The 13300-nt window shown below is 41.4% G+C and overlaps 1 protein-coding gene and 1 non-coding gene across 5 annotated transcripts in view; both read left to right on the forward strand.

Moving 5' to 3' along the window:
- Cep85 (centrosomal protein 85) overlaps positions 1-13300 on the forward strand; it is a 36235-nt gene that overhangs the window by 9263 nt on the left and 13672 nt on the right. For 3 of the 4 annotated variants that reach the window (XR_004768143.1, XM_027399621.2, XM_027399622.2), the window contains exons 2-7: positions 670-739; positions 3752-3904; positions 8443-9137; positions 10148-10281; positions 10744-10861; positions 12542-12727. Coding sequence is in view for 3 of the 4 variants with exons in the window: in XM_027399621.2 (XP_027255422.1) it covers positions 685-739; positions 3752-3904; positions 8443-9137; positions 10148-10281; positions 10744-10861; positions 12542-12727 (1341 nt within the window). In the remaining variant the exon portion in view is untranslated. Of the gene's footprint in view, positions 1-669; positions 740-3751; positions 3905-5845; positions 5995-8442; positions 9138-10147; positions 10282-10743; positions 10862-12541; positions 12728-13300 lie in introns of those variants that run through there. The other variant, XM_027399623.2, reaches the window with a different exon arrangement.
- LOC113833919 lies at positions 3242-3357 on the forward strand. Its single transcript, XR_003482108.1, has one exon. It is a non-coding gene; the product is annotated as a small nucleolar RNA SNORA32 (small nucleolar RNA).

Consider the following 13300-nt stretch of genomic DNA (forward strand, 5'->3'; position numbering starts at 1 on the left):
TGACCTGCAATTCATTATGTAAACCAGGTTGGCCTTGAATTTGTGGTAATTCTCCTGCTTCTGCCTCTTGAGTACCGGAATTACACATGTACCATCATATCTGATCTAAACTAGTAAATGTAAAGATTCTTTGAGTTCTATAAATCATTCTAGCAAATCAAACTTTAGGAGAGAATCATGAGACCATTGATTTATAGCTAGTTGATAAGCATGGGTGAGCTGGGCGGTAGTGGCACACTCCTTTAGTCCTAGCACTTGGAAGGCAGGTGTAGGTAGATCTCTGTGAGTTCAAGGCCAGCCTGGTCTACAAAGCTACACAGAAACCCTGTCTCAAAAAATAAAAAAATTAAAAAAAAAAAAGGGGTCGGGGGAGGAAAAGAAAAGAGAAAGAAAGAAAAAAGGGAAAAAAGAAGCATGGGTGAACAAGCTGGGAATTAGAGTGGCATTGGAATTGGGGCAGTTGGAAACCCTGCCCCCCAAACACACACATACACACAGATGTCAGAAGCATATTGTTAAGAGTTAGGAGAAAACTGGATTTGTTTATTCTTATATCAAGATTATGGGGTTTTTGTTTTGTTCTGTTTTAGTTCCAGCCAATGGGAAATGAGTTACATTTAATTTTTAAAGATACTAGAAAGTTCTGATGGTTACTCTTTAATCCTGCAGTGTCTCAGGTAACTGATGGCCATGCAAGAAAAATATCCAAATGACAGATCTTCTCATGCTACTTCACCAGGTAAGTAGTCTTCTGTATTCAATTTTGGCTTCTACTATTTCATATTTGTGTGTGGTATGCAGATATGCTCTCTTGTGTATATGGAGTCCAGAGGTTAACTTCTGTGTCTGACTATGAGACATAAGTTTTCTGTGAAATAGGGGGAAACAGCATGAATCTATGTGTTCTACTCACGAGCTAGTCCTCAAAGATTGGAATTCTTAGATATCAGCTATGAGGATTATTTCTAGATCATAGTGGTGCATCCCATACTCTTGGGAGCACAGAGGCAGATGACAGGTTCAAGGCCATCCTGGGCTGTGTGTGCATCCAGAACCTACCTCAAAAGAAAAATATTACATTGGGATTTTTTCTTTTGGTGTTGCTAAACTTTGAACCCTGAGCTTTTTAGATGCAAAATAAGAATTCTACCACTGAGCTACATCTCCAGCCCTTCAAAAGAAAGAAAAAATGAATGAAAAGAAAGATAACAAGCAAGTAACACACACACTTGAGGCCAAGGCAGGAGGATCAAGAGTTTGAAGGCAAAGGTGACATTGTCTCAAAAACAAAAAATAATTTCGATTTTAGTCTTTCTAGGACTTGCTTTGTGTTTTCTTTGTTTCTCATTGGTTTTGTAGACAAGAGCATGCTATGTAGTCCAGGCTGTCCTCACTTGAGAACATCTTCTTGCCTTGGCTAAAATAAAGTTTTTTTTTTTTTTTTTTAAATCAAGTGTATGTGTGGCTATATACACATGAGTACAGGTGGTAGGCCAGGCCAGAAAAGGGTGATGGATTCCCCCTAGGAACTGAACTTGGATACTCAGTGAGAACAGTATGTGCTCTTAAACCACTGAGCCATTTCCACAACTGTTAATTTTTAAAAATACTAATCTTGAGCCAGGCGTTAGTGGCACACGCCTTTAGTCCCAGCACTCGGGAGGCAGAAGCCAGTGGATCTCTCTGAATTTGAGACCAGCCTGATCTACAAGAGCTAGTTCCAGGCCAGCCTCCAAAGCCACAGAGAAACCCTGTTTTGAAAAATTGAAATAACTAACTAAATAATACTAATCTTACCTACCTCCTAGTACATAACAACAAGCTTTGAAGTCAAATCCCATTAGTCTTGCTTTTTCTTACCTGCTCAGAACTCAAGTGTTTTAGTGATTTTGTGTGTATTCGTGTTCTGCCTGCATGTATGGTCTGTGCATCAAGTGCATGCCTGGTGCCGCCAGAGGCCAGAACATGGCCTCAGATCCTATGAAACTGGAGTTATAGATGGTTGTAAGCCATCATGTGTGTGTTGGGTATCAAACTTAGGTCCCCTGGAAGAGCAGCCAGTGCTCCTAATTGCTGAACCATCTTTCCAGCCCCTTATGTGGTTTCTTTGTATTGCCCTCAAGATAACACTTTTGAGACACGGTCTCACTGTGTAACCCTGGCTAGACTAGAATTTGATATGTAGCTCTGCCTAACCTTGAACTCAAAGAGACCTGTCTCTGTGCTAGGATTAAAGGCATGCACCACCATACCTGGATCACCTTAAAATTTTTAGATTGACTTTTGATCTGGATTGACCTATTGAGGGTACCCTGGTTCAGACTAGCAATAGTTTTCAACAGGAACTGAAATATGTTTCTTTGTGCTGCCTTGGGACATGTAGAATAATTCACACATCATTGTGATTGAATGAGGGTTGTTGGCTGGTATTCAGTTTGTAGAGGCCAGTGATGTTAAACCAGTCTATGATGTGTAGACTACATAGGCTATACATTGAATATTTTTTGCTCAGAATGTTAACAGTACCCATTGATAAACCATGTAAAGGAATGTGTGTGGGTATTGGACATGCACATGTACATCATAGCTCTCTTCTCTGTAGATTAAAGTGTTATGGCTTCAAAATTTCAATAAATTGGGTGTATGTGTAGTGATTTAGGACCCTATAGCAAAAAAAAGAAAGAAAAAAAGCAAAACCCCCTTGCTGGGCGATGGTGGAGCACACCTTTGATCCCAGCACTTGGGAGGCAGAAGCAGGTGGATCTCTGTGCGTTCAAGGCTAGCCTGGTCTACAAAGAGAGTTCCAGGACAGGCTCCAAAGCTACACAGAAAACCCCTGTCTCAAAAAATCAAAAACAAAAAAACAAAGCAAACCCCCTAAACATGAGTGTGCTTTGAGACAAGGGTTTCCCTATATAGCCTTGACTGGCCTGGAACCAGCTGTGTGAATATGGCTGTCATTGAATGTGGAGTGATGTTTCTGCCTCCTAACTACAGTGTGTGCCACCATGCCAGGCTTCTTGTTAGGTCTTACTTCTACCTTTTAACATTCTGTGTCTCGTGTATTTCCATTAAAAATCAATTAACTCGGCTAGGCGGTGGTGGCACATGCCTTTAATCCCAGCACTGGGGAGGCAGAGGCAGGCAGATCTCTCAGTTTGAGGCCAGCCTGGTCTACAGTTCCAAGACAGCCAAGGGCTACACAGAGAAACCCTGTCTCCAAAACAAAAAGTTCTTATTGAAGCAGCTACCAGGCTTTCAGAATGTAATTTCTCATTTGCTGTGGACATAACCTTAAAAAAAAAAAAAAATCCCCAAGGGTTTTCCATGTTAGTAGGCAACCTGTTGGGAACATTTTACTGCTGATAAGGTTTTTAAGAACCACACTGCAGATTATCACTATAGTGCATGCTTAGAGCAAGGATCTATTGTAAATCCTTCTATGTTGCTAGTAATAAGGTATAATGTAAGTAGGTCTAACCGAGGTAGAAGGTATCTCTAGGTGCTTAGTTGATTACTTCCATGTTCTTGACATACAGAACTAACAATATGACTGGATTAATCATCTATTATTTGAAAAAGGGTTATCGTGAGAAATCTGAACTTCAGCAACATGGATGGACAGTGAAGGAATTACATGTGAAATCTCCTAAATAAAAATTTACTGACTTTAACCCCCACCACCATCCCACCCCTCCTCCCCCCAAAAAAGTACTTCATCGAGTTTCATGAAAAATACCTCTTATTACAGGTTCCAATGTGATTCAAAAAGGCAGTTCTCTGGGGACTGAATGGCAGACACCAGTTATCTCGGAGGCCTTTCGGAGCCGCTTTAGCCGTTGCTCAAGCATAGCTGACAGTGGGGACACAGCCATTGGAACATCATGCTCAGACATTGCAGAGGGTAAGGTTGGATTTGTGATTTGATTGTCAACATAATGCTGCCATTTTCAATTTGAATTCCATTTATTTGTCATTTACAGAATGATCATAGGGTTAGGCTATTCAGTTATGGAATCTGAATAATTATTTCGTAATATCTCCCAAGTTTGTTGGCATGAATACACAGACCTGTTTTTTGTTTGTTTTTATTTCTGTGATACTAGAAATTGATTCTTGGATCCTCACACATGCTGGACAGGTGTTCTGCCAGTCAGACATAGAGCTTATCTATTGTTTTTCATTCTAGGCCTGTTTGCGCTAGTCCCATCTTTAGTTGTTTCTATTAGCTATGCCAGTTTTACTAATATACATGTCCCAGTAGTACTATGAGGCTCTCTCCATCCCTTCTCCTTTACTGATCCCCTTCCATATAACATCTTTGTATCTTTAATATCTCTGCCACTTGTTTTTGCACTTAAATACCAACTACCAATCTGTAATTTTCAAGGTATTTAAATGGGGCCTAGAAGGCAGAAGTTCCAATGATAATAATTACTATTTATGGGGCACAGACTTTTAATCCCAGCACTCAGAAGGCAGGGGCAGGGAGATCTCTGTGTTCAAGGTCAGCTTGATCTGATTTACTGAGTTCAGGACGATCAAAAAGGTACTCTGTTTATCACTAAAAATGTAGATAAATTGGAATCTTTATATGTTTCGAGTAGAAACTTAAAATGTTGTAGTTGCTTTGGAAAAATAATTTGGCAATTTCTACAAAGATTAAATATAAAGATTTTTTTTTTCCTTTTTTGAGACTGGGTCTCAAGTATTCCAGCTTAGCCTAAAGCTCCCTGTATAGCTAAGAATGACCTTGAACTTCTGATATTCCTCCAGACATGTGCCCTGTGCATTATTTTTATGGTATTAGCGACCAAATTCTTCATGCATGCTAGACAAGTGTCTACCACCTGAGATATAGCCTCCTGAAGATAACTTTAAACTAATACACTTTTAGGTTTATGGACAAGAGAAATGAAAACATACACTCACACATACACATATATACATATACATATATATGAATATGAATATTCATAGTAGGCTTATTCATAATCAGCAAAAAAAAAAAAAAGGGTGAAAACACATTCACACCCATGGATGGAGGACTGAAAAAATGTGGGGGCTGAAGAGATGGCTCAGTGGTTAAGAGCACTGACTGCTCTGCCAAAGGACCCAGGTTCAGTTCCCAGCACGCACATGGCAGTTTACAACTGTAAGTCTAGTTCCAGAGTATCCAATTGCCTCATACAGACATACGCAGGCAAAACACCAATGCAAATGAAATAAAAAAAATATTTAAAAAATGTATATTCACAGGGGCTGGAGAGATGGCTCAGCAGTTAAGAGCACCGGCTGCTCTTCCTGAGTTCCTGAGTTCAATTCCCAGCAACCACATGGTGGCTCACAACCATCTGTAATGAGATCCGATGCTCTCTTCCAGTCTGCAGGCATACATGCAGACAGAACACTGTATACTTAATAAATAAATGAATAAATAAATCTTTAAAAATGTATATTCACATAAAACCTTATAGTAAAACAAATGAAATACTCTTGTGGTTTGAATTAGATGAACCTTAAAAACATTAAAGTTAGTAATAAAAAAAAAACAGCAAAATAGAAGATTCACACCACATACTGTTTTGAACATTTCTTTTTTTGTGTGTCTATTATGCCTGTGATCACATGCCATGCTTCAGTCTATCAAAGGTCTGCTTTTGGCAGTCAGTTCTCTCTATCATATGAATCCCAGGGAACTTAAGTTAATCTTGGCAGTAAAGGCTTGGGGGAAAGTGCTCTTAATTGCTGAGCCGTCTCACTGGCTCTCTGGTTGACCAGTTTGATTGTTGAGACAGTCTCATGTATTTCAGGCTGGCCTCCATCTTGCTGTGTAGCTGAGAATGACACTGGATGTTAGCCTCCACATGCTGGGATTACCTCCACTTTCTGAGAATTGGCATAAACTACAATCCCCAGTTAAAGCAATGTTGGAGATTGAACCCAGGACTCTGCATGCTAGAGAAGCACACGTAGTCTACCTGAACCCAGAAGGTTTTTGTTTGTTTGTTTGTTTTCAAGACAGGGTTTCTCTGTGTAACAGCTCTAGCTGTTCTGGAACTTACTCTGTAGACCAGGCTGGCCTTGAACTCACAGAGATCCATCTGCCTCTGCCTCCCCAGTGCTGAGATTAAAGACTTGTGCCACCACCACTCAGCTTTTTTTTAGATTTTTGAGATTACAATGTTGCCAAGGATAGGAGGACAACTGATGGGATTATAGTCACTCCCTACTCTATCCAGTCCTGCTTTTATTTTTAGTTAGCCTTTTATATTTCAGAATTTTGTGTTATGTATGCCCAACCAGTCAAATCTGTGCAAATATCCCAAAGTAATATTTATATTCCTGTTCCATTTCAACATTTACACCATTTTGGTCTCCCAGTTGCTTTAGAACAGAATTACTCAACCTGTAGTTGCTCGGCTGATTGAAACTAGCATCCTTGATAACTGGTGTGGAATATGTCAGAACTGATTGATTTTAGCAGTAGCTGACTTTCCATTCCATGAAAAGGCGGTTGCTGGGAAGAATGGAGTGCTTTTTGAGGGAAAAGGATGTGACTGAGAAATTTAGAATTTATACCTTTGATTGCTTCTTGGCCTTTTGGCTAAGATCAAGTGTAGAATTGTACCTTTGCAATATCAAAGGCTTCATAATTTGGGGGATTGTGAATGTCTATACATAAAATCCCATAAACTAAATCTGGAATACCTTTGAAAATCATAGAATGTAATACAAATTTGAAAATAATTATAGCTATTCTCTTCCAAAATGATCTAAAAGACAAACCAGACTTGGGGTGGACTTGACATTTTAAAGCATGGGTCTGAGTTGGTTGTTTTAGCAGCCCTTCCAGTCTCCATGGCCTCCTCCATTATCATACTATGGGAACAGGACTGTGCTGGGGGGCTCTAAGGAGAGCTGTAGGGTGTGCTGCCATCCTCAAACTGATACCGAGGATGTCAAATAGATTGCCTACTGGTCTTAAACTTAAGGCAGTCTCCTTTAACTGAGAAATTTCCCTCTTTCTGATCCTAAGGGGCTAATGCATGTTACCAGAGATGATTCAGGTTTTAGGAGGAATTCTATGTGCTTGTTTGGTTTTGACACAGAGTTTGATTCTGTAGCCCAGCCTGCCTGGAACTTTATATGTAGCACAAGCTAGTCTTGAATTTGTAGTTGTCCTTCCTCGGCCTCCCAGGTATGCTGAGATTATAGGTATGTACAACCTAGGCTTAGTTTTGAGTTTTATTGTTTTGGAGTTTTTTGTTTCATTTTTAGTATAATCTTTTATATACCTCCAGGGTAAATTGAATATAGGAAGTTGAGTACTTCACATAAATCATACGGGATAACTTGGATTGGATGTGTTTGTTTTTTGTTACTTGTTTGGTTTTGGAGATGTTTTGTTTTGAGACAGGTTTTCATTATAAACTCAGGCAAGGTTTCAGCTGGATATATATATATATATATATATATATATATATATATACACACACACACACACACACACACACACACACACACACACACACACCAGGTGGGCCTCAAATAAATATAAATCTAATCTGAAAAAAAATTTTAAATCACATTCTAGTACAGATAAGTGGGCAAGTGGAAAACAAAATACAAAATAGAAGATTTCTGTATTTGCCCACTTGAGTGTGCTCAGTGTGCTAGGGTGAAACCTGAGAGTTACTAAGAATAACCTCGAATATCCAGGCTGTCAGCTCTGGGGTGTGGGAGAGAACAATCCTGACTCAGATGCTGTGCTCCTGCCCTGGATCCCCAGCAGCACCGTCTCTCTCCTGTCTTCAGGTAGTCTAGACTCATTGCTCACTTTGAGTGAGGAGCCTTTGGAGGTCAGGGGGCTTCGGTACTCCCTGGAAGGAATTTTATTTTTATTAGATTAGACTATAGTTTAAATTTGTCCAGCTTCCACAAGCATGGGGCTTAATTCATTCCCCTTAAAGTAAGTGTTTTTTGTTTTTTGTTTTTTTTTTTTTTTAAGTTTAGTTTTCAGCTTTGCTTGATTACCACCAAGAGTTTATTGGACAATGGATATAAGTAAAAGTGAAGCCGTTGTTGTGTCTTGTTGGCATATCTTGTAAATAATAGCATTTGAGAAACTGGAACACACATTTCTCAAGTTGTGTCTTCTTGCTTGACTTCCTTTCTTTCTTTTTTAGGGGTTTACGGGTGGTACTCTAGCCATGGCTGGCCCAGAACTGTCAGTGTAGCCCATACTGACCTCAAACTTATGTTTTAGCCTCCTAAGTGCTAGGATTACAGGCATAAACCACCGCTTTCCAGCTCCTACCTGCTTCTTCTGATAGGACTCTCTACTTGGTCTGAAAACAAGTAGAGAACATCTGGCATAGCAACCAAGCAAGAAAACTTGGTGCTTTAATTTTGACTCATGGAATACTCTTCTCTCCACAGATTTTTGCAGCTCAAGCGGCAGCCCTTCTTTTCAGCCAATCAAAAGCCACATAACCATTCCAACAGCCCATGTGATGCCTTCTACTTTGGGGGCCTCTCCTGCCAAACCAAATTCTACACCTTCTGGGCCTTCTTCCTCTAAACTCCCCTTGTCGGGGTTGGCTGAAGGTGTGGGGATGACAAGGAATGGAGACTTCGGTGCAGTGAAACGTTCCCCAGGCCTATCAAGAGATTTCATGTATCTCCCTAGTGCTCCTGGAGAAAATGGGATTCAGCAGTCCTGGTTTCCAGCAGTCGGCCATGAACGAGAGGGAGAGATGAGGAAGTTTGATATTCCTAGCATGGAGTCGACCCTTAACCAGCCAGCCATGGTAGAGACATTATATTCAGATCCACATTACCGAGTCCACTTTCCCACCCCAAGATCTGATGCAAATAAGGATGTATACAAAGTATTGCCAGAATCCAAGAAGGCACCAGGCAGTGGTGCAGTCTTTGAACGGAATGGACCACATGCCAGCAACAGTGGAGTGCTTCCTTTGGGACTCCAGCCTGCTCCTGGGCTTTCCAAGTCACTGTCCTCTCAGGTGTGGCAACCAAGTCCTGACCCTTGGCATCCTGGAGAACAGTCTTGTGAACTCAGTACTTGTCGACAGCAGTTGGAACTAATTCGTTTACAGATGGAACAAATGCAGGTAGAGAACCATTTATTGCATTTTGTGTGCTGTGTTCCTCCTTTGGGGTTTTGTTTGTGTTTGTTTTTTGTTTTGTTTTGAGACAAGGTTTCTCTGTGTTGCCCTGGCTGTACATTTTTATTTATTTTTGTTTGTTTGTTTGTTTTTTGTTTATCGAGACAGGGACCCTGTGTAGCTTTGGAGCCTGTCCTGGAACTAGCTCTTGTAGACCAGGCTGGTCTTGAACTCACAAGGATCCACCAGCCTTTGGTTGTCCTGAAGCCTGGTTGTCCGTGTAGACTGGTTAGGTTGTTAACTCACACAGATCCACCTGCCTCTGCCTCCCCAGTGCTGGAATTAAAGGCCACCATGCCCAGCCCTAAAGATCATCTTTGAGGGTCCAGTGAGATTGGTTAGTAGGTAAAGACTGCTGTACAAGCCTGGAACATGAATTCCATCCCTAGCCTGCATGACATCCACATATGTTCTTTCTCACACACACAATCCCAATCAACATTTGAAGCTGGATGTGATGTTGAATGCCTGTCTAAGGAGGCAGAGGCAGAGGCAGGAAAAGCTATCATGAATTGGAGGCCAGCTTGAGTTCCAGGCCAACTAGGACTACAGGTCTAGCTAGACCGTGCCTCAAAAATATAGCAGTGTCGGGGATGGGGGATGTCTTTGAACTCTTGGTTGCTTGGTCGGGGTTTTTTATTAAGCCTTACCCCCCTTTGTGCTACTGAAGAGTGAAAAGGAAGAAAGCAGCCTATGTTCTTTCCTGGTCTGGGAGCTCCTGATTTAATAACTGACCACAGAAACTAGAGACTTTCTGAATAGAGTGTTTAGTTGGCAGACATCCCTCTGGCAAGTTCTTTCCAGTCATGCATCAGAGCTAAAATTATTTTTAAAACATTGGCTTTTATCACCCTGAGCCAGACTAGACCTTGATTTCTAATCATAACTGGGTACTGTTCAGGTGTTTCAGGTACCTGTGGACAAGCTCAAGCCTGTCTGATCTGTTTGTCTTCCAGCTTCAAAATGGAGCCGTCTGTCACCATCCTGCTGCTTTTGCTCCTTTACTGCCTACCTTAGAGCCAGCACAGTGGCTCAGCATCTTGAACAGTAATGAACATCTTCTGAAGGAAAAGGAGCTCCTCATTGACAAGTAAGATGTCAGGGGTGCTGTAAGACCAGGCTCTGCTGTTGGGTCTCCCCGGGAGGCGCCTAGTAAGGTCTTCCCAAGGGCAGTTTGTCCTTGTCCCTCACTTTACCTCCTTTTTAGGCCCATGCTTTACCCCAAGGTAGAGCCTGGCTGCTGTGCAGCTTGCTCTTACCTCTTAGTAATGTGATAGGCCAGGGCCTCTGCAGGAGGACTTACAGGGGGTGACTGGTTCAATGCAAATCTTTCTTCATTTTCCCCCTTAATCTTTTTCTCATTTGATTCTATCCTTTCACCAAAATATAATGACTAGCATACATTTATGGTATAGTGGTGTAGCATACATAGCTGCCTTCTAAAATGGCATCTAGAGTCAAGGTCTATCTATTTCCTTCAATCTAAGGAAAGGGCTCATACTGTAAAGAAGTTTAATGTCAGGATCTCAAATCTGACCATTGGCTTTTGCAGGCAGAGGAAACATATCTCTCAGTTGGAGCAGAAAGTTCGAGAGAGTGAACTACAAGTGCATAGTGCCCTTTTGGGCCGTCCTGCCCCCTTTGGGGATGTCTGCTTATTGAGGCTACAGGTAAATTAATAGCCCCCAGGGCAATTTAGTATTTTCTCTGTGCTTAGATATCCAGGAAATACAGAAGGAAGCAAATGACAAAGGTGCCCTGCCCTTAAAGAGTAAACATCTTAAACTTTGCTGGACCTTTATGAAGTTAGAAAAGACTTCAGGGGAAGCCAGGTGAGAGTCCAGATGTCTTGGTATCAGAAGATACTTAGGAGGAAAGGAAGGCAAAGCATTGTCAATTGTAAGGTCCTAGCATTGAATAATATTCTTGGAAGTCTTTGTGTTTTATATGTATGTGTATGGTTGGGGCTAAAGAAAGATTTGTTTATGTGTATGAATGTGTTGCCTATTTGTATATATGTACACAGCATTCATGCATGGTGCCTGAGGAAGTCAGAATAGGATGTGCAAGAGTAGCAAGTAATCTAAACTGATGCCCCATCTCTCCAGCCCTTGTATGTAGATGTTTTTGACTACGTGTATGTTTGTGTACTACTTGAATGCCTGGAATCTGTGGCCAGACGAGGGCATATATACTCCCTGGATTTGGAGTTACAAATGGTTGTGAGCTGTTATGTGGATTATAGAATCAAACATCCAGTGCTCTTAACTGCTGAGCCATCTCTACAGCCTTATTCTTAAGGAGTCTTTTTGGTTTGGTTGATTTGGGTTTTTTGTTTGTTTGCTTTTTGTTTTTTTCAAGACAGGTTTTCTCTGCTGTATCTCTGGCTGTCCTGGAACTCACCCTGTAGACCAGGCCAGCCTCAAACTTGGAGATCTATCTGCCTCTGCCCAACATGTGCTGGGATTAAAAGATTGTACCACTACCACCAGACATTCTTAGAGTCTTGATCTGCTAGCCCTGGCGAAATAAAAAGTGGCAGAGGCCATGGGAGATTTAGAGCTATTCTCTAGGAACAACTTAAAATCATATTCTCACTCTGTAGGGTTGAGAAGGAGTCTGCTTTGTCAACTGAGCTTGTGAAGTTTGTGCTTTTGAGTGATGAATATTAGCTGTTAAGGCCTGTTTGATCTAACAGCATCAGAATATTCTCTAATTTACTGATGAAAACAAGTATGAGTAGAGGGTGCCAGGCCTCAAGCCTGAGTCTTGTGATGGTTTGTCTGTGTTCCTTCCTCTGTGGTATACATCCTTGGGTATTGCTGTAGTTTTTTATTTGATTTAACTTTATTTCTTTTTTATGTGTTTGGGTATTTTGCCTGTCTGTATGTCTATGTACTGTGTGTATGTCTGTGTCATGTGTGTGTGCCTTGTGTCCATGAAGGTCAGAAGTGGGCTTGAATCTCCTGGAACTGGAACTATGGATTGATGTTAGCTGCCATTTGGGTGGTGGGAACTGAACCCAGGTCCTTTGCAAGAACAGCCAGTGCTCTAACCACTGAGCCAAATCTTCATCCCTAGGTATTGCTGTTAAAACTGGTTCTCAAACTTAAGTGCACATCAGAGTCACTTGGAGGGCTGGCTTACAACACAGATTACTAGGATCTGTCCCTAGAACTTTTGATTCAATGGACCAATGAGTAAGATTCCAAAACTTAACAAATTCCAAAAACAAGGAATACTGACTCCTGGAGAAGCAGTACCTGAGAAATCATTGGAGAAGGGTGATACTTGACCTAGAGTGTAATGGGAAATGTGTAATTACAGGGAAACCGTTATGTTTTTGGCAGGAGCTGCAGCGTGAGAACACTTTCTTACGGGCACAGTTTGCACAGAAGACAGAAGCCTTGAGCAAAGAAAAAATGGAGCTTGAAAAGAAACTCTCTGCTTCAGAAGTTGAAATCCAGCTCATCAGGGAGTCTCTCAAAGTGACACTACAGAAGCATTCGGAGGAGGGGAAGAAGCAGGAAGAAAGGGTGAGCTGAGAAGCTGATGGCTTTAAACCATGACAGAGTTTAGTAGTCAGCCCTCTTTGGGAAGTAGTCTCTCTAGTCTGTTCCCCAAATCAAGAGAAGCCAGTTAGGTGGGACTCTGCATCGGCTTCTCACAGGGGGCCAGTCTAGAGATGGAACTACTTTTCTGCTTCGTTTCTACAAGACTTCTCAAGTTGGGGAGAGGTGAACAGTCCCTCACTAGCACAAGTTCTGTTGTGCTGCCAGCTTTCTGGAGGGATCCACCTGGGCAGTCGTTTCAGATAACACACTGCAAGAGGTTTAAATGCCTGTGGTAACCCTAACTCCGTTCAGTCTGCTTTCTCTCATCATACTGAAAAGTAGAGAACGATTTCATGCTTGCAGCTAGATTGTGAGTTTGTCAGTGCTCTTAGGATTCCTTAGTATAAAATTGGGGAAGATTGTTTAAAATTTGGGGATTCCGTTGGTATTCCAATTCACAGCTTTCTCTAGAAATGTTCTTGGGGAACTAATTTAGCTCTAGACTACTTGTGTCAAAACCAGTTATGACAGTTTTTTTTTTTTTTTTTTTTTTTT

The sequence above is a fragment of the Cricetulus griseus genome, chromosome 2 (assembly GCF_003668045.3).
Source record: "Cricetulus griseus strain 17A/GY chromosome 2, alternate assembly CriGri-PICRH-1.0, whole genome shotgun sequence".
NCBI classification, from domain to species: Eukaryota; Metazoa; Chordata; class Mammalia; order Rodentia; family Cricetidae; genus Cricetulus; species Cricetulus griseus.